This window comes from Rattus rattus, chromosome 2 (assembly GCF_011064425.1).
Source record: "Rattus rattus isolate New Zealand chromosome 2, Rrattus_CSIRO_v1, whole genome shotgun sequence".
Lineage (NCBI taxonomy): Eukaryota > Metazoa > Chordata > Mammalia > Rodentia > Muridae > Rattus > Rattus rattus.
The window spans coordinates 10,269,859-10,293,982 of record NC_046155.1 but is presented as its reverse complement, the minus strand read 5'-3'; the positions used below and the strand labels follow the sequence as shown (position 1 = coordinate 10,293,982).

The following is a 24,124-nucleotide window of genomic DNA, read 5'->3' as shown; positions in this document are numbered from 1 at the left end:
TGAGGTTTGTTCACTTCTCTGTCCCCATCTATGTCCTATGGATAGGACTCCTGACATTTGGGCCTTCAAGCTGGGTGGTGGCGAGAAGGTATGGCACGCTCCCATACCTGCACTTCCTTACAGAAGAGCAGCTGGCCTGGGTACGGTTCAGGAAACACTAGCCCATCCATCACAAAGCTGTGAGTGACCCTGAGGTGACTGAATCTATGATAGAGTCCAGAATAGTCTCCATCTGGGCTCAGACCCTCGCTCTGCATCTCAGGAGCTCTATTGATCCAGAAAGTTCCTTCACCTCTCCAATCCTATCTCTTTACCAGTAAATTTACCTCTGAACACTGTTACAGAGACTGAGGCCCATAGTTTTTCAACCAAAAAAGGACAAGAAGACGTTTGGCAGGGCACATCACTGTGACTCAGGTGATTTTCGTAGGCCACACACAATGCGTTCATTAATTCCGTTTATATTTATTATTAAAATTGAATATAGTAAATGTTTCAGAATGTGGGAAGCACAGAACCATGCCAACAATGTTACCTTCAAAGGTAGTTCCTGTTTAATTATTTAATATGCATGCCACAGCTTCTGTGTGGAAGTAAGAGGACAATTTTTGAGAGTCCGTTCCCTCTTTCCATCATGTGGGTTCTGAAGTTAGAACTGAGGTCATCAAACTTACCATCTTGATGAGCCTCAAAGACGCATCTTGTTATTACCCTATTACAAGATCTTCAAAAATGTGATAAATATCATAAACACATAGCAGTATACTCTAAGTGGTTGGTTGTTTCTGAGCTGAGGACCGAACCCAGGGCCTTGCGCTTGCTAGGCAAGTGCTCTACCACTGAGCTAAGCCCCCAACCCCCTATAAATGTTTTTAACAAGCCAAAGTCATCCTTACCCTTCAAATTTAAGCAATGTTTTCATTTTGCCATACTTGCTCAGATCTTATAAGAAAATTACTAATTAGAATGAAAACAACAGTTATTATCAAAAGTCTTCTGACACCCAGGGATCTGCCCTCCAGAACCCGCATGGTATATATATATATACACATCTTTTCTTCCATCCTTTTCTATTTTTATTACACAAAAATTCACCGCTGCACAGAGGGCGGTATTGGCACATGCGCTGAACTGTATATAGATGGTGTACTCCTATCTAATACTAGGCAGGCCCCACCCTGCTTAGCTTGTGAGATCAGACAAGGTCATAGGTATGTAACTGTCTTGGCTACTTTGTGGGTTCTTCTTTCTTCCATCCTTCTCCACCCTTTTTTTTCTTCCACCCTTTCAACCCTGTAACACTATATAGGAGAGAAAAAGGATTGAGAGGAAAGGAATGAGATCCCTGAATAAAGCCAAGGGTTGGAAAGAAGGTGATGCTATCGTTAGACTACTTCCTGCTGATAAGGGGTACTGAGTTCCTTGGGGGCAAGTTTGATCTTTGCTGTCAGGATATCTAATTTCTTCTGTTGTTTCTTCTGTGCACATGACTACTTAACAAACCACAACCAACCAGAAAAACCAACAACCAACCAACCAACCAAAATCCACCCTGCCTCTCTTATTTAACCTCTGAAAAGTCCCTAAAATCCCAAACGTCGCACAATCGCAGAAACTATCTGCAGCTGGCAAACTCCTGCCTCTGCTAGAGCACGAAGCAAATTGCCGACAGTTCGACGCGGCCCCATATCCCACACCTATATTCTTATAATAGTTCTGTGTTTTTCAAAGATACCAAGACTAGATGGCTCGGTAGTGAAGAGCACTGACTGCTCTTCCAGAGGTCCTGACTTCAATTCCCAGCAACCACATGGTGGCTCAGAACCATCTGTAATGGGATTTCATGCCGTCTTCTGGTGTGTCTGAGGATAACATAAAATAAATAAGCCTTAAGAAACAAAAACAAGAGGCTGAGTAACAGGTTCACATTTATTTAAAAAAAAAAAAGAGTGCACGTGGTATAGACAGTATGTATGATGTGTTATGGGACATGCTGTTCTAAACACTCACCCTGTGTTCTGAAGATGTGCCAGTGGACTACTTCAATCTAGTCTGCATACAACACACTACGACTACACACAACAGGGAGGCTGTCATATTGCTTCTCCCTTTCTTGTGTTCACAGTGAGCATCCCTTGCATGCATCAGCATGGAAACACCCCATACCATAGGGACACACACACACACACACACACACACACACACACACACACTCGAAGATATGATTTCCAACATCTTGAGTTTTTGCAAGGACTCATCACCAGCCCTTTTCTGTGCTCTTTCTATGATAAATATAGGGACATCCTGTATATTTAGGGTACAATCTGCCTTCCCCACCCACCAGACATATCTGCGCATATGTATCTATCACATCAGGCGCTCAGAGTCAGTACCTTGAATGGGTTCTTCTTGTGATCATGCATCAGTCCTGTGACGTTTTTTATACCCATGAGGAACAGCACGTGAAGAGACTTGCCTGAGGTCACTCCACCGGAAGGGAAAACTGAGCATATTAAAATAAATGCTGTTTTGAGACAGGGCCTCATGTAACCTAAGCTGGTCTCTAACTCAGGAAGTAGCTAAATATGACCTTGAGTTTGTCATCCTCTTCCCCCAACCCGCTGAGTGCTAAGTGTACCGGTGTGCACCACCACATCTGTTTGTGCGATGGTGGGGATGGAACCTCCCCGGGTCCTATGAATACCAGGCAAGGACTCTCCCAACTGAGCTACTGTCAGGTCTGAAAGAAACTGGGGACAAATGGCTAACTCAGGTACTATTAGCATACCAGAATGCCGTGACCTCCAGGCTCTCCCAGCACTGCAAGTACCCATTATGGAGTCCTTGCTGGCAACCTGCCTCCTCTCAGCTCTCCTCACCCTGCCCCCTGCCTCTCCCAGTCACGGACTTCTCATTCCTATTAACCCTGCTACAGTGGCCATGTGCTCCCCTGGCTCTCTCGGCTCCTGGCCCTCTGTCTCGGCCCTCCTTTTGCTCTTCTCTTCCTCTCTCACTCTCTCCTGCCCCTCCTCTCATGGTCTGGTAGAGTCTACTGGCCATGCTTAGTCTAATACTTTCCCGAATCCTCTGCCTCATATCGACAGCAAGAACCTTCCCTCAGTCATACCTTGGAGTGGTCATGTCCTCGCTTTGCACAGATACAGCTCTAGCCCCAAGGCTTGTTTCGAATCCTCTCATATTTAATTCCAATCTGATATTCCTTCTGCTTTGCAACATCTGCTAGGACAGATGGTTTTCCCCCAACCAGATACCAAGACTCGTCTAAGATCTCCCAGTGAGTGAGATGCTAGGAGGAGACCTGGACTTTTCTCTAACCTCTGTAGGCTGGATCCTTAGTGAAGAGCAAAGGTGCGAGACAAAGGAACAGCCAGGAATGCTGGCTGCTGAGCTCGCGTGGAGGCAAAGCCTCCCTCCTGCTCCTTGGGAATTTTATTTCAAGTGTTCTTTATTCTCTGTGAAGTAGCTCTCATCTTACAGTCTGGTAGCTGCAAAGTAGGTGCAAGCTGAGCAGGTTTGGAGGCCAAAAAGGGAGTCTTTTCATATAAAGAAACTCCCGTTACCATGGCAACTGGAGCCCACATCTCCTCTTCAGGAACAGCGGATGCCATGTTTGCAGAGTCAGGGAAACCAGCAGCTAAGTTGTGCAAGACAGGCAGCTCTGAGATGATTAAGAGGAGAGGTGGGGAGGTGGGGAGGTGGGGAGGAGAGCATGTGGCCTTGGGAGAGTGGGATTGTTCTTGTGCAGAGACAAAGGCTGAGAGGCTTCAAAATCACATGATGTCAAGGACGGAATATATAATTAATCGTCCTCTGCACTCTCAAATCCACTTGGGGTTGCACTAGAGAAGTGAGATCGGAGCCTCGGAGTGAAGAGTAATAACAGTGGTGGCCATGTCCCAAGCCCTCAATATTTCCCATACATCACCCTCCAAAGCAAATCCAAGGCACCGTGTGTGTGCCCAGTGCCAGGTTATAGCCAGCCAGGCTTAGTGACTTTGCCAGGTCATGTAGCTGGTAATTGTGGTAATTGTCAGTGATGGTTTAAATCACTGTTTGTCTCTCCCCAAGTGTCCCTTTTCTAAATCATGGAGAGAGAGAGAGAGAGAGAGAGAGAGAGAGAGAGAGAGAGAGAGAGAGAGAGAGAGAGAATGTCCTGAGAGCAGAAGAGACATGGATGAATTGCTGCTCTGGAAACGTCATGCTGCTTCTATATCGCTCCATTTCTGCTTATCTCCTTCACACCGCCCCAGCTCCCAGCATGAAGCTGAGGTCAGTGGATGTTAATGGGCTTGCTGTCCACATTGGCGAGCAGGAACAGGCTTGTTTCTCAGCACTGAGGAGACCTGGCTCACTTATTCTCCCTGTCTTCCGTTGGGGCAGGGGATACCCAAAGCCTGTTGGACTGTGAGGATCCCACAGTAGAGGTTCTGAACTGCCCTTTTCATCTCCCTGGCCTCATTGGCAGAAAGGGAAGGGGACCCTTAGACTTCAGGGAAGCATGAACGATGCCAAGCCAGTGAACATCTTCTGCTGTGGAATATGGTGATCACAGTGCTTTTCAAAACTGTGTTCCTGGGCTGGAGAAGTGAATCGGTGGGACAGGACAATCTTCTAAAGGTAGGTCCAAATGAAGGACTAAAACAGTCTTCTCAGATCTATGTACTTGGTGGCCTTCAGGCTGTGAACACTCCACACGCAGTGACAGTGGCCTAGCCTTGCAATGGGATGCCAAGTGTGTAAAGAGCTGTCCTGCCTGTACTTGGGTTCAGCCAGGAGCTTCAAGAGCTGGATTTCTCAGGTTCAAATCTTGCCCTCATTACTGCCCAGCTGTAACAAGGTCCCTAGACCATTTGCCGAAACTTACTGTGTCTGTGTACTTGATAGTGACACAGTTCTGATAAGGGGCTCATTCAGGAGAGCTCTTGGGAGGTCTCCAGTCCATCTTCCATGCGAAACAGAGGAAGGACAGCTACGTCTATAAGAATCGAAGTGAGAGCTCAGTAGTTGATCTCTCTTGTTTTAGATTTTAATCTAACTATCAAAGAATGTAAGGGGTGGAGAGGATTGAAATGGTCATCGACTCATTATACCAGTGAGAAAACAGGGGCCACACAGCAAGGTAATAACGAGAACCAACCGAGATCCCCAACCTGCCAATGCTTAGCCTGATGATCCCCACAGTGCCTTCCGCTAGAGAATACTGACATTTCCAGGGAAAACGCCCAGATCTTGCAATTGTAGGAGCTGTTTCTTCCCAGGAGGGAGTTGGCTTTGGTTCACCTGGCCATATGGTTTGCTCTAGCTTTATTTACAGGGTCACGTGAGCAGAATGCCTGGATAGCCAGCACACAAACTCATTTTACCAGAGCTGTGAGCACACCCGGTGCACTTATCTGAGGATGAGTGAGTGAGTGGGTGAATTCGTTTTTATTTTGATGTAGAGTACCTGGACATTTTAGAAGAACACAAAGCAAGCAGAGAGAGAGAAACTCACCAGGGAGAATGTGTTTTCTTTTTCTGAGGGTCTTTCCTCACTGGCAAAGACTGAGCTCCATCTTTTCCTATCCTCTCAGCATCCCTTTTGGGTGAGGCTCTGCCCAGTGCACTCGGCCAGCAAAAAGGATCAGGATGCTGCCCGTGTGTAGCTTACAGAGCAGGGCTGTGCCGGCCGGGCTTTCTGTGGCCGTGGCACACACATTCGAAGATGAATTAAGGGAGCAGAGATTGGTCTGGGCTTACAGTTTCGGGGGTGTCAATCCTTCATGTCAGGGAGCACTTGGAAGGGTGGAGCCATTCGCTACATGGTGGTCAGGGAAGAGAGAGAGAGAGAGAGAGAGAGAGAGAGAGAGAGAGAGAGAGAGAGAGAGAGAGAGAGAGCACATAGTTGCTCTCACTGGCTTGTTCTTCTTTCCCATTCTATTCTATGCAGGATCTCAGGTGCCCAGCCGATGGGATGAGGCCACCCACATTCAGGAGAGGTCCCTTCCCTTAGTGAATCCTCTTGGGAAATGTCCTCAGACATACCTAAAAAAATCGCCATCTTTAATATCTTTTTTATTTATTTTGTGTGGGTGTGGTTGGGATGGTCAGAGGACGACTTGCAGGCATCTGTTCTCTCCTGTCATATGGACCCCAGGTACCAAACTCAGGCTGAAAGCCTTGGAAGCCAGCACCTTTATCTGATTTCCTAACTTTCTAGATGCTTCTCTATCTGGTCAACATTAACCTTCACAGGAAGGACTGATGCCATTATCAGCTCACGACCAAAATAACTATGTCATTCTCTCGGCTCTGTCCACAAAGAAAAGCTCCAGCTGCCATTAGTGAGCATGACAGAAGATTGATCCTGAACCCTTCAGGGTCTCTGGAAGATCTCCACAGGCTAGAACTGGGCCAGGGGCTAGCAAGGTCTGGGGAAGAACGGAAATCTGTGAACCGGCCTTCAACCACTTGCTGTTCTATTGCAACCCCCACCCTATCATTAAAAACCCTTTATAAATAGTTTATGACACGTATTTTTAATGTGCTGTGTGTTTCTAGCCAGTCCCCCAGTGGCTTTCAGAGAATTTAGCTGTCTTCAGTGTGTGTGTGTGTGTGTGTGTGTGTGTGTGTGTGTGTGTGTGTGTGTGTGTGTATTTTGGTGTGCTTTGGTTTTAGCGTGATGAAAAACAGCCTGTTTTTATCTGTAATGACAACACATATGGGAGCACTCTGTCCCCATTACAGGCCCTGGGTGACTAAATGCCATATTGATTCATCTTTACCACAAGCCTATAACATAGTGAGACTAAGGTAAGCTTGTAAAGGGGTCACCTGAGTCTCAGAGGGGGTCGGTGACCTGCCCCAGTAGCTGAAAGGACACTCCAACCACTAGTCCCAATTACAGACTCCGATTTCCATGGCGAATTGCATCCAGAAGTCCCCCCGCCCTTTCTTTTGTCCTCTAGCCCCACTCCCTTCAACCCAACAAAAGGCCTTGCACAACTCAGGCAGGCTCTGGCTCTGTGCTCCCACTTGAGCCCTCAAGGCTACTTCTGCAGGTTAAGTGCCCAGAAGCAGAAGTGCAGTAGCTGCTGGCTTGGCTTGCTGCTGTCGTGGGTGCTTACAAACACTTCCCAGTGTTTCTAACCATGGTTCCAGCAGTGACACATGGCACACTTCCCACAGGTTCTTTCTGTAAATCCAATCTCATATCACAGCCCCCGTTCCAACTCTTACCCTGCCTCCTCCCCAGCATGAAACCTTCCACTTTATTCCACACCCATGATTTTCTCAGCATCTCAGGTTGCGCCAGTGGCCGTAGGTGCCTTGGACTGTAGCTGGCACCTAACTGACATATACAACAGCTTACTCAAGGGAGGAGACCCAAGAGTCCAGTTACTCAATTCGCTCCAATGTTGGGATGGCCAGTGGGATCTCCGCTTCTCTTTCATAGACTCCTCCCTGTGCCTCTCTAACATCCCCCCCTGAGATGCTTACAGGAACCCATGGGCCTCAGTGACACAAGATAAACCAGAGTCCTAGTTCCTCAGACTCTTCTGTGGGCTTTGCTGTTGTTTTGAAACTGGGTCTCACTATGTAGCTAAGAATGATCCTGAACTTGTAATCCTCCTGCCTCTACCTCTGAAGTGCTGGAATTACAGATGTGCACCACCCCATCTGGGTTCTTCTGCAAGTTCGTTTAGATTTTATTTTACTTTCTGAGAAAGGGTCCTGCTGTGTAGCATGGACTGACTTGAAATTTTCTATTTTCCCCTCTCAGCCTCTTGGGTGCTGGGCCCATGGGCTAACACTGCTCCTGGCTTCCTTTGTGCTTTGTCCTTCCTGTGTTCAGAGTCCCTTTGGTGGCACCTTCCTCTGGAACCTTCTCCTCGGTGTCTCTGCCTGTCCCATTGGGGATGGAACCCAGGACATGTTAGGAGCTCACTCTACTGAGCCACATCCCCAGCCCTGGGACTTTCCTTAATCATAATATGCAGATTGGAACACTGTTGTCCATTTCACACAAGCAATCTGAAGGTGCTTTGCGTTTCAGTGTGCTCTCTCTGTTCTCGTAGGCATCTTTTACACACACGCGTATACTAAAGTACAACCCTGTGACCAAGCCCTCCCGTCACTGTTTTCTGCTCTGTGTCTTGCCTTTCCTACTTAATACACATGGGCATCCCTTGGGCCATCAGGGCTCTGTTTCTTGTTCCTTCCTTTCTCTTCTCCTTCCCCACCCCCAGAACGTGCTGCACTGATCAGGTTGGCCTTGAACTCGAAGAAATCCACCAGCCTCTGCCTCCAGGGTGCCTTTATTTGCCTCTTTCTCTTCTGGGCTGCTTCTGCACCCAATGCCATGCTATGAGCACACCAGATTTCCTAAGCAGTTTTCCCATGGGCAGACATGTTGACTCTGGTTAGTTTTGTGCTGTTCTATAAAAATGCATTGAACATTGTTTTCTTTTTAGAAACTGCATGTATTTGTTTGCACGTGTTTGTGCCATGACGGTGCGCGTGAGGTCAGAGGACAACCCCTTGAGGTTGGTTCTCTCCTTCCTCCCTGCGAGTCCTGGGTCCTGAGCTCAGGTCTTCAGACGTGGCAGCGAGTGTCTCTACCTGCTGAGCCGTCTCCTCCACCTGCCATTGCTTTCTCTTGAATGGTACAAAATGGTCCCGGCATCTTAATGGCAGACTCATAGGAAAGGCAAATGTTTGTTGGTTGGTTGGTTGGTTGGTTGGTTGGTTGGTTGGTTTGTTTTTCAAAATACACTCTATTGAAGAAAAAAAGTAACCCAATTTGAAATGTGAACTGTTTGACTGGGCAACATGTTGGTGACACAAAGGTAGCACTTGCCCCATCGTGGGGCTTGTGTGAACAGAGATCATGGTGGAAGGAGAGCTCGAGGTAACACAGAAAATCAAGATCACAAAAACCAGGTTCTTTTTTGCATCCGATGATGTGACAATGGCTGTAAAACAAAGCTCACGGTTCTCGAGTGCAGCTAATTTCAATAAACTGGTGATTTTGTGGTGGGTGCGGGGAGGGGGGCGTGGAGCTGGCAGTTTCCACTCTGTGCTTCTGTTCCATCAGCCAATCAACAAACACTGGGCTGAGCACCCTGGAAGACCCACCTGGGATCTGCCCTCTAGGACTTTCTGGTCTAGGGGAAATAATATGCACCTCTACACGCAAGGAAGTGGTTGTCCGTACCAAGAGAATGAGATGAGACCAAAGTGAGCTGAGCCCCCCAATCCCTAACATGGTTTTACACACACACACACACACACACACACACACACACACACACACACACACACAGAGATGGATACAGTCTCAACCACATGCTAACAGCTAACATGCAGACACAGCTCCCCATCCCAGCCACGAACCCAACCCTCCCTTCTGCTCCTTCTCCCTGCATATGCAGAAATATTGAAAGCCACACCGGGGCACTGGGCTCGTTGCTGTGGGAACCAGAATTCTGCCAAATTATGCAATCCTCACTCGTGCACATCTGAATTCTTGCTCTGAGTGTTACAGCCACTGCGGAGTTTGTGCTTTGAATTCTGAGTCATTGCCCCATCTAGGTCAAGCTGGGCAGCAAAAAAGGATGAGTTGGTGAAGACTTGCAATTAAAGGCCCGATTACTTCCTGTCAGGGTCATGGAGAGGCCTAGAGAGGAAGGGCTGTGTCTACAAGGGCAATGCCCTGGGACTTCTCTGGACCCTAGACAGGAGAATGATCAGGGAGACCCAGAGGGAGACAGTCGAGAAGAGGCTTTTCTATGAAAGAAGCTATGGTTTTCAGATAAGGAACAGTCTGCTCAAGGGACCACATAGGGAGGAAGCCAGGGGGACATGCTTCTCGTCTCCTTCCTCTCTGTCAGCTCTGTTGTGGCTTCTATAGTCTGGAAGTCCCAGAAAGCCCAAGCCCTAGGCCGATGTTGAGGTCAACCTCCTGGGACAGAGTGGGCAGATATGACTCTGAAGGGACAGATGCTCCCTGTGTGGCACCAGCAATGGATTTGCATCACTTGGGTCTCCCTTTCTGATCTGTATGATGATGGCTAACAATACGCCATGCTGTGCTGCTGAGAGTAAATGGATTGCAGTGTGCAAAGACCTGGAACAGGTCCTAAGAGAAAGTAAGTTCCTCGCTGTCTGAAAGCACTCTGTAGCTCAGCGGTTCCCATATGGTTTGAGAATCTTCTCTACCCTGAGGGGAGCAAAGGAACCAAGGCTGAGGACCATGTTTTCCCACAAGCCTCAGCAGGCCCCTGTCATTAGAGCATTTCTTTGGCCCTCATGCTGGAGCATCCTTATCCACCCTGGTTGGTTCATTTCAGGTCTCCCAACTCCAGCCCCCTCTGACCAGCACAGAAATGGCAGCATCCCAAATATGTCCTCGGACCCAGGTAAGCAAGCCATGTTCAGGCACTACAGTCAACTCTCTGGGACCAAGTAGACTGGGTCTGGGGTAACAAGGACAGTGGGTTTTCAGGTGCTAAAGAAGTCCTCTGACTCTCAAGATCACTTCTTCCTCTTTGTCCAGGAATGTGGGTTTCACCAGTAGGCTCTCCTTGAGGCGTGAGAACTCCTGTATTTGAGAGTCTCCTTTACGCACAAGATACTAAAGGGATTTGTGCAGAGGAAGCTAGAGTTTGTGGTGGGGGATGAGCACTGCCAGCCCAGTCTTTCATTTCCTCTCCATGAGCATATTGAGGCCCTACTCTGTGCACAGCTGTGAGGCAGCAGTGGGGTGCATTCTGGGGAGTAGAAATGGACAGGTCATTCCTATAGAAAGGTAACTGGGACCTAAGAGAGGTTCCTATAGGAAGGTCATCCACTACCACTGCAACTGCAGGTCTCCTCATGTCGTGCCCTTTAGTGTAGCTGAGGAACCAAGAAAGGGATTTTTGGTCCAACAGGCCCCCTGAGCCAAAACCTTGCCTTTCTGTTACAAAAGGTTCTGATGGAGACAGTGGCACCAGAGAGGGGATTGTGGGACCCAACCTCTGGTCTAAGCCTCACTACACTCTGGAGCCATTTTTGAGCCTCATCTTTTCCCTCAATTGAATGCTAGGGTTAGGTCTTGAAGTTCCCTGGTCCTTCCATGAGGTAACCTAGCAGCAGGAAGGCCTGAGGCCCAGAGCAGGGAGGGGTCTTGGCCAAGGTCATGAAACATGGTATAGGGGTGTCATCCGACCCTGGTGTGGGAACAAAAATCTGATGAAGTTTCAACTCGCTTTTGACCCTTCCAGAGGAGCAGCTGGGGATTCGCCTGGTGAACGGGAGCAGTCGCTGCAGTGGATTTGTGCAGGTTCTACTAGAGTCCTGGGAGCCTGTGTGTGCAGGGCACTGGAACCAGGCTGCTACAGGGGCTGCGTGCAACGCGCTGGGCTGTGGCGATTTGGGAAACTTTACCCACCTGGCGCCACCCACCTCTGAGCGTCCACCAGGAGCCACTTCCCGGAACACTAGCAGCTCCAGGAATACGACATGGGCGGGGGCACCAACTGTGAGATGCCGCGGAGCCAATTGGCAGCTCTGCAAGGTGGAGGACCACGAGTGCAGCAGCGACAGGCGGCTGGTGTGGGTCACCTGTGCAGGTACAAGTGCCTGCCCCCTACCTACCCTACACTTTAGGTTTTAAACATTGCAGCCAAACTTCCAGACGTCCACCCCGCCAGCTTCCCAAGTCATGCAAACTCAAGTGTCCCACGTCCGTGCCCTCATCAAATTAGGTCATTCCCAGATCGGAGTGTCGCTTCCGAATGTGGTCTGCAGACTCCTCCCCTGCTAGGTCTCCTGAGCATCCACTTAGTTCCCTTTGGTCCTCTATCCTAACCTAGTTGTTGTGTATTCTCTGCCTCCTTCCTTAATGGGACGTGTCCAGCCTTCCCTCCAAGTAGGTAATTCGCCACATTTCTGAGGCTGCCTTTGGCTAAGGCTTGGTAGCCAAGGCCACACCTACACGGTCTTCAGTCCTTCCTCCTGCATTTCAAGTTCCTCCCACATTATCTTAAAACCACGCCCACTGATTGGGTTCTCAGTTTAGAAGGGACTCCAAAACCCTCCAGGTTACAGCCACTCCCTCAGAGTCCAATGCCCCACTCTTCCTGCCCCCACCCCTAACCATCTAAAACCTTCCCACCCCCCAGAGAACCAGGCTGTGCGGTTAGTGGATGGTGGCAGTCGCTGCGCTGGCCGCGTGGAGATGCTGCAGCATGGTGAATGGGGAACAGTGTGCGATGACACGTGGGACCTGGATGATGCAAACGTAGTGTGTAAGCAACTGAAGTGTGGCTGGGCAGTGAAGGCACTGGCCGGCTTGCACTTCACCCCAGGCCAAGGACCCATCCACCGTGACCAAGTGAACTGCTCTGGGACCGAGGCCTACCTGTGGGACTGCCCGGGGCGGCCAGGAGACCAGTACTGCGGTCACAAGGAGGATGCAGGAGTGGTGTGCTCAGGTCAGTGAGCCTGGAGGACAGAATATGTTTACCACGGGGTTCTGTTTGGCCTGCGCTTCTTGTGTAGATCCACAACAACGGCGGGTGTTAGTAAAGTGATCCTAACATCCCTCCAGATGCAGCTGCTTCTGCCTGTGCACAGCCTTGGTTTCGAGCAGCCGGGATCTAGAGTGGGCCAGAGTCTGTGGGGTATACAAAGGGGTCACAGATGCAGGAGAGAAAACACGCAGGACCGTGTGGGTTCTTCTCTGCCCTGACATCCATCACCTGCCCACAGAGCACCAGTCCTGGCGCCTGACTGGAGGTGTTGACTCCTGCGAAGGGCAAGTGGAAGTGTACTTCCGGGGTGTCTGGAGCACCGTGTGTGACAGCGAATGGTACCCATCCGAGGCCAAAGTGCTCTGTCAGTCCTTGGGTTGTGGATCAGAAGTGGACCGGCCCAAGGGGCTGCCACACTCCCTGGCAGGCAGAATGTACTACTCCTGTAAAGGGGAGGAGCTCACCCTCAGCACCTGCTCCTGGCGGTTCAACAATTCCAACTTGTGCAGTCAGTCGCTGGCCGCAAGGGTTGTCTGCTCAGGTATTCCTTCCTTCCCCAGCCCCTCCACCACTAGATTTAGTCCACAAATTCCGTCTGCCTACAGCTGCCGTATACTGATCCAAGAAGGACCACTGCACTTGCCTGTGCAAGACACTAACTAATGGATCGGGATTTTTTTTTCTGAGATATGGTCAGTTCAGACCCAAATTTGTGGGTTCAGTATTTATCAAGGAAGTCATTATTATGTGCTAAGTAATTGGTGTTCCCTATCTGTTGCAATTGGTTCAGTAGGTGAAGTCAACTTGTTATCCCAAATGTGATGATTTCGGGGGAAAGCCAGATTGGGAAACACGGATATTAATAACGCATGAGCCAGCAGCTGGAGCTATAAATCACATGCCGAGCACTGCCGAGCTCTCGGTAGCTTGTTTCACTTTAGCCTTAGACCCACTGTCGGAGGTGGCTTCTACTCCCCTTCACCAATTCTCAGACCACACTGGCAAGTCACAGCATTGGTGTCTTACAGACCACAATGACAAATAAATGCAGTCTGGAAGTGTAGCTCAGTGGAAGACCACTGGGTTCAAACCTCAACACCTCGAGGAAGGAAAGAAGGGAAGGCGAGAGGAAAGAAAGGAACATCTAAAATTCTGATATGTTTGGCGTGGTGAAAGAAACTAAAAATAAATTATTGTTCAAACTCTTGACATGTTGTCATACACAGTGAGGCCATTATTCCAATTGCAGAAGCTGATAGTGTGAAATTGAGGTTCCGCCCAGTGGGAACACAGTGTTGACCTCCCTGTGGAGTTCAGACCCCTGACTCTGAGCTCCAACCCTGCTGTTTACCAGCCAGGACTGGGACAGTTCCTCAACTTCTGTGGCCTCAGAATAGAGGATGCTTCTCCAGGTAGCTGGAGACTACAGCTAATGGAGGCTAGAGCTAATGGGCTATGTAAGCTGCATACCCTTGGAAGCGGTTAGAAGGGGATGTGGATTATGCTAATGAGGACAAAGCTCCCCAGGTCCCGAGGTCCCAAACAACAAACTGAAAGTTGAGTAGAGAAGGGACAGAGGGTCTGCAGCAGCCTACATAGGCAGAAGAAATGGTTCTACCATCCCCATTTTAACTGAAGTATTGCCCGGCCAGTTTTCCAGGGGACCCTCCCATGGCTGGCAACCTGGGCTGTTTCTGTACCCTTATGTCCCTAATGGGAATATCCCATGGTTCTAGGGCACTTGTCTGTCTTGTTCAGTTTCTAGGTGCATAGTAGGTACTCAGTAAACTCACTAAGTGAATGTGTGATACCTTCCAACAGGCTCCCAGAGACATCCCAATCTGTCGACTTCTGAAGTGCCTTCCAGAGTTCCGGTCACCATAGGTGAGTGTAGCTTTTCCCAGCAGTGCAGGTGTGCATGTGGGTTCATACAGACATGGCTGTCTTCCTGGGAACAGACTGATGGCTTTTTTCTAGGACCCCCAATCCTATGAATGAACTAGCCCCTCAAGGGACATCCTTCCATAGAGGACCACAGCCATATAGGACCTATGAGAGCAACACACACACACACACACACACACACACACACACACACACACACACACACACTTCCTTGAGCCAGAAAGGTCCCAAATGCTTTGGAACCACTTGGATGGCCACCAAGTGGATGGTACCAAGACCACCAGTCAGTGTGAGCAAGGTTTAGAGCCTGGGGTCTACTGCCCTCATGCATTATTTCCAAATCTTTTCTGCCTCCTGAATCAACTGAGCAGAGCCTCTCTGCAACCTAATACTGAGGAGGAGCAAGCTGGAGTTCAGAGGTTAGAGTGAAAGCCACCCTGTGGTCCAGCGCTACCAACTTTAACTCTATTTCCAGACCTGGGTCAGGTCTGTCTGCCAGATCTGTGTAGCTATGCCAACAGCAGGGCTGACTCCTGGGGCTGTGTGTGCTGGCTGTGTGTCATCACATCTCTGAGCCTCAGAGTCTGGGGGATGGTGATCACGACATCTTTCTGAGAATACTGCTATGGGGTCATTTCATCAAGGAGTTTTCTAACGCCTAGAATGTGTCTGCACTTTAAGAGCCATTTGGAAGCCAAGCACTGGCTGGGTTCCCATCCCCACTGCCTGGATCACTCGTATCCAGCCTCAGACCCTCAATATGGCCAGGACAGGGCTTGGCAGAGAGACTGAAGGGCCAGAGTCCTGCCAGAGACCCTGGCTATAGATAAAGAGCATCGGCAGGGATAAGACACCGGGAGCTGTCCAGGCTGTGGAATGAGGCTAGCAGAACCTGCAGCTCCCACGTCCCCTTTTGGAGTCAGGGTGAAGAGTTGCACCTACTCCAAACTGCAAAGAAAGATGCAGCCTCTAGAGCACCATGTGTGGGCCCATTGTTAACACTTCACTTAGTCCCAGGGGTTCCTGACGTCTACACCCCAAAGCCCCCACTCTCAACAACCACTCACACTGCTCTGGCTACCAAATCTACCTTCCCTTCCTAGCCCAAACCACCCTGTCAGCAGCCAGGAAGAAAAGGGAAGGAAATGAGGGCTGAGTGCTGTATTTCCCCCTGGGGAAGCAGACACAGACAGCCAAAGCAGGTGGCCCAATTTGTTGATCTTCCCTCTTGGCAGACCCTTCAGGCCTGAGATAATGTTGTGACCCTAGGATATAATGCCTGACACACAGGGGTACTAAATAACTGTCTACCGAACAAAAGCTAGTGCTGAAGGCGGGAGTGGAGAGGTAGGGGTGGGGGGGCTGTTGGGGAGGAGAGCAAGCTGTGTGCTAGTAGGCAAAGGAAAATTTCTGGCAGTAAATGCTTTTGGTCAATTGCTCATTTAATATACAATTACGGAGCACTTACCATATATGAGGCTCTTAAAAGCCAAGATGGAAAGATTTGAATAAAAGAAGGGAGGAGGACAATCGTGGGAAGGAACGTGGATCCGTTCATGGGTTAAAAAGCCAAGGAAAGGTGGGAAGGGAGCCCACATCTGCTTCTTTTCCTGCCTGAATTGAACTTCCTGTTTCCAGAATCTTCTGTGCCTGTGAGCGTGAAGGATAAGGACTCTCAAAGTTTGACACTTCTCATTCCCTGCATTGTCCTGGGAATTCTCCTTCTTGTCTCCCTCATCTTCATAGTTTTTCTTCTCTTGAAAGCCAAAGGACAATATGGTAGGTATAACGGTCCCAGAGCTTCTGGACAGAAAATGGCAGTTGCGAAGCATCGGCATGCCCCAGTACGTGAGGTGTGGAAGAGACGTGGTCCTGCAAGGACCACCCAGCTCAGGCTTAGGAAAACCTCCTGGTGGTGGGAAGGATTTTCCCAGCATGCCCAGTAGTGGAGGCTTCTTGGGAGAAACAAACTCTGTGTTTGTGTTGGGTGTGGGTAAAGCAAATGTGTCCTCGAACCTGGAACTTGAAAGGCTGGGAGACAGAAACAGTAAAAATGGTACACAGGCTCTCTGCCTCCCTCCCTCAGCCCTCCCTACTTCAGTGAACCACCAGCAACTGTCCACTGCCAATCCAGCAGGGATCAACAACTACCATCCTGTCCCTATCACCATTGCCAAAGAAGGTAGGAGGTCACTCACGGGGAAGGCAGGGGGAGAACAGGGAGGGTATACTCTGGAAGGTCACCACTGCTGAGGCTGAAATGACAGCAAGAAAGGGGAGCCCAGGCCAGACTGTGACAGACTGTGTTGCCTTGAGCAATTCTCAGCCTTTGGCTTAGCACACAAGTGACCTTCTGCTCAGTTTTGTGCCACCTCTGGGCTCTTGAGTTCTGGGCAAATGCAATCCGAGAGTTCGAGATGTTGGTTCTCAGAGGAAAGGTTGGCTTTGCTCACTGGCTAGTAGATTTGTGATGTCACTTTTCACGATGCTTGCCAACCAGATGCCCAACAGATCCTTCCCAGAACAAGGGCTGGGGGTGTGGCTATGTTGGTAGAGTACTTAATACATACAGGCCTTGGGGTCCAATGTCCAACACCACGTAACCCAGACATGACGTGGCACTCCTGTAATGCCAGAACTTTGGAGGTAGAGTTCAGGGTTATCTTGAGTTCGAGGCTAATATGAACTACATGAGACCCTATTTTAAAAAAAAAAAAACTTTTAATTTTTTCATTTTCTCTGAATAAAAGAATTAGGGCTGGAGAGATAGTTCAGTTGGTTAAAGTGCTAGCCTTGCAAACATGAGGAGCTGAATTCAATCCCCAGTATCCATGCAAAAGTCGAGCATGGTAGCACGAAGCTATAATCCTAGTGCAGGAGAGGCTGAGATGAACAGATGCTTGCAGCTCCTGGCGAGGCAGTCCAGTCTGTTCAGCAAGCTCTAGGTCCCAGTAAGAGAACCTGTGGAAACGTGATGCAGGGCATGGTGACCATAGCACATGGCTTTAATCCTGGGTGCCAGAGGCAGAGGCAGAGGCAGAGGCAGAGGCAGAGGCAGGAGGCAGGAGGCAGGAGGCAGGAGGCAGAGGCAGGGGCAGAGGCAGAGGCAGGGGCAGGAGGCAGAGGCAGAGGCAGAGGCAGAGGCAGAGGCAGAGGCAGAGGCAGAGGCAGAGGCAGGAGGCAGAGGCAGAGGCAGGCAGATCTCTATGCATTCAAGACCAATTCTATTGGCATAGAAAGGTCTAGCCAGCCAAGGATACACAGTGAGGCCCTTATCTAAAACACACACACAACACACACACACACACACACACACACACACACACACACACACACACACACACGGGGGGGGGGACTCCTCTTTAGGATACATAATTTGCCTCCAAAGAGTTTGAGTTCAATCTCATTGCATTTTTTGAAACAAAATTGGTCATTTGCTACTCTGCTCCCTGTCCCTGCTACTGGCTCTTGGCCCTTCCCCTTAGCCTTCTGCCCATCTCTGGGTTGTGCTCTGTCTCTCAACCCTCTGTTCTCTCCCCAGCTCCTATGTTGTTCATCAAGCCCCGGGTCCCCGAGGACTCGGACACCAGTTCTGAATCCGACTATGAGCATTATGACTTCAGCTCCCAGCCGCCTGTGGCCCTGACCACCTTCTACAGTGAGTGCTGGGCTGGCCTCAGAGGTTTGGGACCTGCAGGAGGGCATCTGCTGGTGCCCACAGGGCTTTTACATGACTTCCTTGATGCTCCTCTGAATGGTCCTAAAGCAAAACTTTCCATGTACCCTTTGACCCTGGAGGCATGTCTATTCACAGGAGTGTCTCCTGTGCTGTCTTTGGCTGGGTAAGGCCTCAGAAACATCACCAGGCCTAGATGCCTGAGACTGTGCAAATGCCAAGGTCCAGGTGAGACACAATTCAGGCAAATCCTTACACATTCATCATCACCGAGCCATGTCTCACTCTGGCCTGCACAGCTCCCTCCATGGCCCTGCAGGCTCACACCTCCTAGTCAGTTTGTCTAGTTTTGCCTTCTGGGAACAGGGCCAGGGAAGATGGCACTTGCATCAGGGGCCTGGCAATGCTGGGAGGTCAAACTAGGCCAGAGCCCTGCACCTCTGTGGATCTACTTGGAGCATGTCTTAAACCCACGTACACCTACTGTACCATCAAGTTAGGAGCAGAGCTCTATCATGTGTGTCAGGACCCTCCAAATACCAGAGTCCTGAAAGTTGTGGGGACCCCAAATTCCTTTGATGCCACCGTGAACTCCTAGGATCTTGCCTTTATCTGCATGATGCAGAACGAGTCCTTGCCGCATCCACACAGCAGAGCAAGGACAGCCTTCACTTCCATCCCTCCACGCAGAGCACAAGCTTGCTGGCTGTAAGAGGGCCGGGACAGGGAGACTCCACCCAGGAGGCTGAGGGCTAGGCAGTGGCCTATATCTCCACCCCGGCTGACGCGGGCACTCTGGGATATGGAGGCTCCACCTCCCCTGGCCTATGGGTGGGTGTTTGGTGACTCAGATACTGTGGGACATCTGAGCCCAGGTGTAAAAGGGGCAATATTGTGTCCCAAATGTAATGACATTGGAACTCAAAAATCACTGTCAGGATTCAAAGAGCTGACCCCACATTCTTAAGACTCAATGTAAGCCTGAGCCTGAGCCTTAAAACGACACAGGATCCAATATTCCAGGCCTTGTGGCTTCTCCTTAATCCTAAGAAGTGCATCCCAGGGTAAATAACAGTCCATTTCTGCAGCAACCAGGACATAAAGGCAGAGTAGGTAACACTCTTATGGGGAGCATCTGAGACACGGCAGGAGTTGGGGTACAGGACAGCCGGCTTCTAGCCAGAAATCACCTGTCTCCACACTGGTTCCTGGTAGACCTGAGATACCCTAGAATCTAGATGAAAGGTGACCCCTGTCCAAGTCAGGGGTGTCCCTCCTCCAGGCTCCTGGTACAGGAGACGGAGCCTGTATCCCTCCACCCCACCCTGCTTCCTACAGATTCCCAGAGGCACCGGGTCACAGAGGAAGAAGCCCAACAGAACAGGTTCCGGATGCCACCCTTGGAGGAAGGTGAGTCCAGGGGGGGGAGGTCATGGAGAAGGGAAGCAGGGTGTCAACCTTGCCTCCAGGCTCAGTGGCTAAGCTCACCTTAGGATGCATTAGCAGCAACTTCCCTCAACTAGTGTCTCGGCCTAAACACTCCCACACGTAGTAAGTTCCGTTGGGAGCCTAGTTAAAGCTCTTTTGCCTCCTTGCTTTTCTTCCCTTTTCCTGACCCAGGACTTGAAGAGTTGCACGTTTCTAACATCCCAGCTGCTGACCCCAGACCCTGTGTGGCGAATGCCACCTCTCTGGGCTCTCAGTACCACACGAGGAACAACAGTGACTCCAGCACATCCTCTGGGGAGGGTTACTGCAATGATCCCAGCAGCAAGCCACCTCCATGGAACTCCCAGGTGTTTTCCGAGAAGAGTCCCCTCACAGAGCAGCCCCCCAACTTGGAACTGGCTGGCTCTCAGGCAGTGTTTTCAGGTAACTGTGTGTCCTTCCATGCTCCCAACCCTGGTCCAACCTACCCAGAAGAGGCACAGATTCAAACCCTGAGCTGCTGGCTATGTGACCTCGGACAAGTCTCCTCCCCTCTCTGGGCCTTCATTTCCTCATTCGTCCAGTTTCAGGCTTGGCTCTCCTGAGTCTTCCAGGCTTCTGGATCTGGTAGTTTGCACACAGCCTGGCTCCTGGCAGAGAGTAACTAGCTCGTGTCTTCAGCAGGGGCCTCGGTCGATGACAGCTCCAGTACCTCGTCCGGAGAGTGGTACCAGAACTTCCAGCCGCCACCCCAGCATCCTCCAGTGGAACAGTTTGAATGTCCAGGTAGCCGGGTGGTGAGGTGGGGGACATAGAGGATGTGGGTAGGATGGAGAAATATTCGGAAGTTTCTGTAAGAGGAAGTGAGCTTACCGTCAATGGAGGCATTCAAGCAGAGGCTGCTCGCTGGCCACATAGGGGAGGTATCAGTAGTGGTCAGGCTGCCAGCATGCACTCATCCACTGCGCACCAGCCTGGGACCCTCAGCTCTGTACTAGACCAGGCTCTGGCTGGAGGCAGCAGTAAACAGAAGGAAAGGACGGTTTCAGACGGTGCCTCAGGAGCTGGGGTCGGAGATGGACACAGGTCTGCTCACTCTCACTCTGTCTCCTGGCATGGTGGCAGGGGTAGCCACTGTGCCCCCTACTGATTCTCTTGTCCCCCACAGGACCGCCTGACCTCCAAGCAGACTCCACTGATGATGAGGAGGAAGACTACGATGACATCGGAGCAGCCTAGCCTGGTTCCCCAAGGCTCCTGGGTGACCCCTCCCTCTGCTCTCCTGCTACCACCCATAAACTTCTCAGAGGCTGAGGCCCCTGGCAGAGATGGAAGGGTGGGCATTCTCCCAGCCCCTCATCCTCCACCCATTGATTAACCTGCAGGAGCCTGGAACAGAAAGCAGGGCCAATGGTGTGAGTGCCGGGTTGAACGAACAGAGTCTGGCCACTTCTTGGTGGTGGTAGAGGGCCATGCTGGGTAACCCTGAGGCCATATCTCACTCCATGTCATGTGCTTTGATCCCAAGTCTCAGGAAGCTGCTGAGGGACTGAGCAGCTCACCCGCTGCTGAAATACAGGCCTGAGGCCAGAGGCTGCCAATATCACTCAGCCACAATACAACCCGGGGCTTTGCATGGGCATGGCCTCCCTGGGCACTGTCAGCTAAGAGTAACCAAGACAAACACATGCTTCCTTCCAGAGTCAGGCCAAGGCCAGTCCTGCCAACCAGAGGTCTCTGAGTCCACCACAGGCACCGGCTGGACTCCTCTCTCTATCCCTGGATAACTAAGCAGTATTCTAATTCCTTGGGCTTTATAGAGGGTCCCTGCCCTGCCTGAGTCAGGAGATGGGCGGCCCAGTTGGGACAAGAATGCAGGGATCTGTCCTGGAGGGCTAGAGGGCACAGACAGCTTCGAGTCCCCACAGATCCCCTTGGGTTGACAGGAACACTCACCCAAGTGAGTGTGGTTATTGCCGGCAAGACCTTAAACGGGTCCTCCCCACAGCCTCAGAGAACTGGAGGGTCCCAGCCAGGCTACAGAGAGCTGTCCTGAGTTCCAGAGATTAAACGATTACTGAGTGAAAACTAGGTGTATCTTGACAGTTCCTTAAACTCAGTTTTCTCTCTCTCTCTCTCTCTCTCTCTCTCTCTCTCTCTCTCTCTCTCTCTCTCTCTCTCTCTCTCTCTCTCTCTGTGTGTGTGTGTGTGTGTGTGCTCATGTGACAACATACACTTCCTCAGGTATAGAGGAGCCCAAGTCCTCATCATGGAATGTTCTGGAGGCTCCAATATGAATAAGGAATGTGACACCATGCACAAATACATCTACATTCTGGCCACCCATGTTCAGTCCTGAGGGACATCTGGACACATACACCTTAAAGTTGTTCCCCAAAAGATAAGAAATGGCATCCTGAGGTGGTCTGGGGACTGGGCGTGCTTCATCAACCCCACCACCTGCCTTAGGAGATGACCCCAGTGCTCCAGTACCCCCATAAAATACTCTCAAGTGGCCTGAGAGCAACCACCTTCCCTGGACACTGCTGGTAAGAGCCCAGTTGCATGCACTATGCCAGGGATCCATGCTAGCTGGGGGCAGAACTGTCAGGGCTGCCATCCACTGTGGTCTAACCCTCCGGCCAAGGCAGGGAAAGGGGAACCAGGCCCTCCCAAAGGATGGGCTGCAAATAGAAGCCACCCAGCTGACCCCAGGCCTGTGGGCCAGACTGGCTCTGCCACAGGAGCTGGCTACCCGCATATGCCCCTTGGCTACCCAAGGGCGTCCCCAGACAGGACCGAAGTAGATGCTGTTGCCACGATGCCTGACCGGGATTGTGTCCATACCCAGTCGACTTTAAGCCTTGCTCCAGCCATCGCCGGACTCCACTTGCAGAATCCAGCCTTCCTCTGAGAGCTGGGGTCCTGGTTTACAGACCCGCTTTCCCCTCGGTCCCTGCTGTATCAGCCACAGTCTCTCCTGGGGCAACTGTCCCAGGATGTGGTTGTCTGTGATGCGGTACCTCCCAGGCAAGACTCCCCACCACTGCTGGGGGGATTCCTAGGGGAGGAGTTGCAGCTGCAGAGGGCAGGGCAGCCTTCTATGCTGGGCCACCGGGAAGGTGTTTTGCTCCACAGCCTGGATTCTACTCCCTGTGCTGTTCTGTAAATCCCTGTGCAGCCTCAGGCCAGCGCTCACCCTCTCTGGTCCTTTGCTAGCAGAAGCTTGACTGCTGGGCGCCAGTCCTACTGATCAATAGAAGAAGCTGAGGTTGGGAACTGGTCTTTCTCTCAGGTCTATTCTCTTGACGTGGTGTGGGCGGGCCCTGGCTGACACTCGGAGTGGCTTCCCGAGCGTGGTGAGGTCTACACTAAAGGACGTCTGTGTCTGCTGGTGTGTGCCAGGCTAGACCCACGTGGCTTTATGCAAATCTGAGTTCCTTGAGATGTCTCCAGGGGATGGAGGGGGAGAGAGCAGGGGGCGTGAGTAGAGATGAGGGGGACAGGCCAGGAGGAATCTGAAGGATTATCCAGCCAGAACCCAAATAGACATGGCTGGGAGGCTCCTTCTCTAGTAGGCCGGTTGTCAGGCCAGAGAGCTAACCTTCAGGGTGCACCTGACCGACTCCATTCTCCATCCGTGGCGTTGGAACTTCTGCAGATTCATGAAGACAACCCCCCATGAGGGTCCTCAAGGTGGGCAGGGACACTGGGATGTGGCTGGTCCTCAGGAACCCCTGGAGAATTGACCTCTGGCCCGGCAAGATGGGGTAGGGTCTTCTCGGCAGGGAGGAGCAGGGGAGCCCCTGTGTGAAGGGACCAGTTCAAAGTCACCTCAGTGGAAAGTTTGTCTCCTACCACATCCTTCAGCTGTTTACGGGGTGGCGGGGGCCTGGCATCCTGACATGAAAAGAGGCTCACCCCGCACCATTGTGGAGGAAGGACCAAAATAACAGCTAGGGGAGGGGGACAGAGTAAGAGAAAGAATGTCAGGGGCAAGGTGCATCCCGCAGCCGTGGCAAGTCCTGGCCCTGGGCTTCAGGGTTTTCACTTCTTCCATGAGAACTATGGAGCCCAGAAAAGCCTTCCAAGTAGATCAAGATCACCTAGGTGGGACTGTGGGGCCTGATTCAGCCTGTAAGCTATTGCCCATGGCATAAAAGATGTGTGGGAAGAGTGGCTGGAGGGGCCAAGTGGGTTGGAGTCCCAGGAGCGCTTAGGAGTAGGTCTTCTTGGGTAAAACTTATGGATGACGCAGAAGAACCAAGTCATCCTGGATGCAGGTGGATGTCCCCCACCCAATCCAGGCTCACTCGACCCCAGCCACCCCAAGTCCAAGGATGGAGAGGGTTCTGCCTAATCTTGTTTGCCTCCCAGAGGTCACCAGCTTCTGAGCACACCTCCTGCGTCTCTGACGGTCTCCACAGCGTCCACCCTCACACCCTCAGCTCTCCATGTGCTGTGTCATACAGTAGAGGTGGGAAAGTGAGCCCCGTGAACCATGTTCCTCCACGGCCATGCAGGCACCTCCAGATAGCTGGGCTTCAGGTCAAGGAGCTCCAGCTAAGTCCAGCCCAGCCCTGCTGTCTCCCTGACT

The 24,124-nt window shown here is 51.1% G+C and overlaps 1 protein-coding gene across 1 annotated transcript in view; it reads left to right on the top strand.

Annotated features, from left to right (window-relative positions):
• The window catches only part of Cd6 (CD6 molecule), a 37,357-nt gene extending 17,225 nt beyond the window's left edge, over nt 1–20,132 (top strand). The window contains 10 exon segments of the mRNA XM_032891634.1: nt 10,353–10,421; nt 11,268–11,615; nt 12,168–12,479; nt 12,757–13,059; nt 14,340–14,402; nt 16,062–16,202; nt 16,510–16,605; nt 19,438–19,509; nt 19,720–20,001; nt 20,004–20,132. Coding sequence (XP_032747525.1) covers nt 10,353–10,421; nt 11,268–11,615; nt 12,168–12,479; nt 12,757–13,059; nt 14,340–14,402; nt 16,062–16,202; nt 16,510–16,605; nt 19,438–19,509; nt 19,720–20,001; nt 20,004–20,059 — 1,742 coding nt within the window. The 3' untranslated portion in view covers nt 20,060–20,132.
• Nucleotides 20,133–24,124: the final 3,992 nt, after the last annotated feature.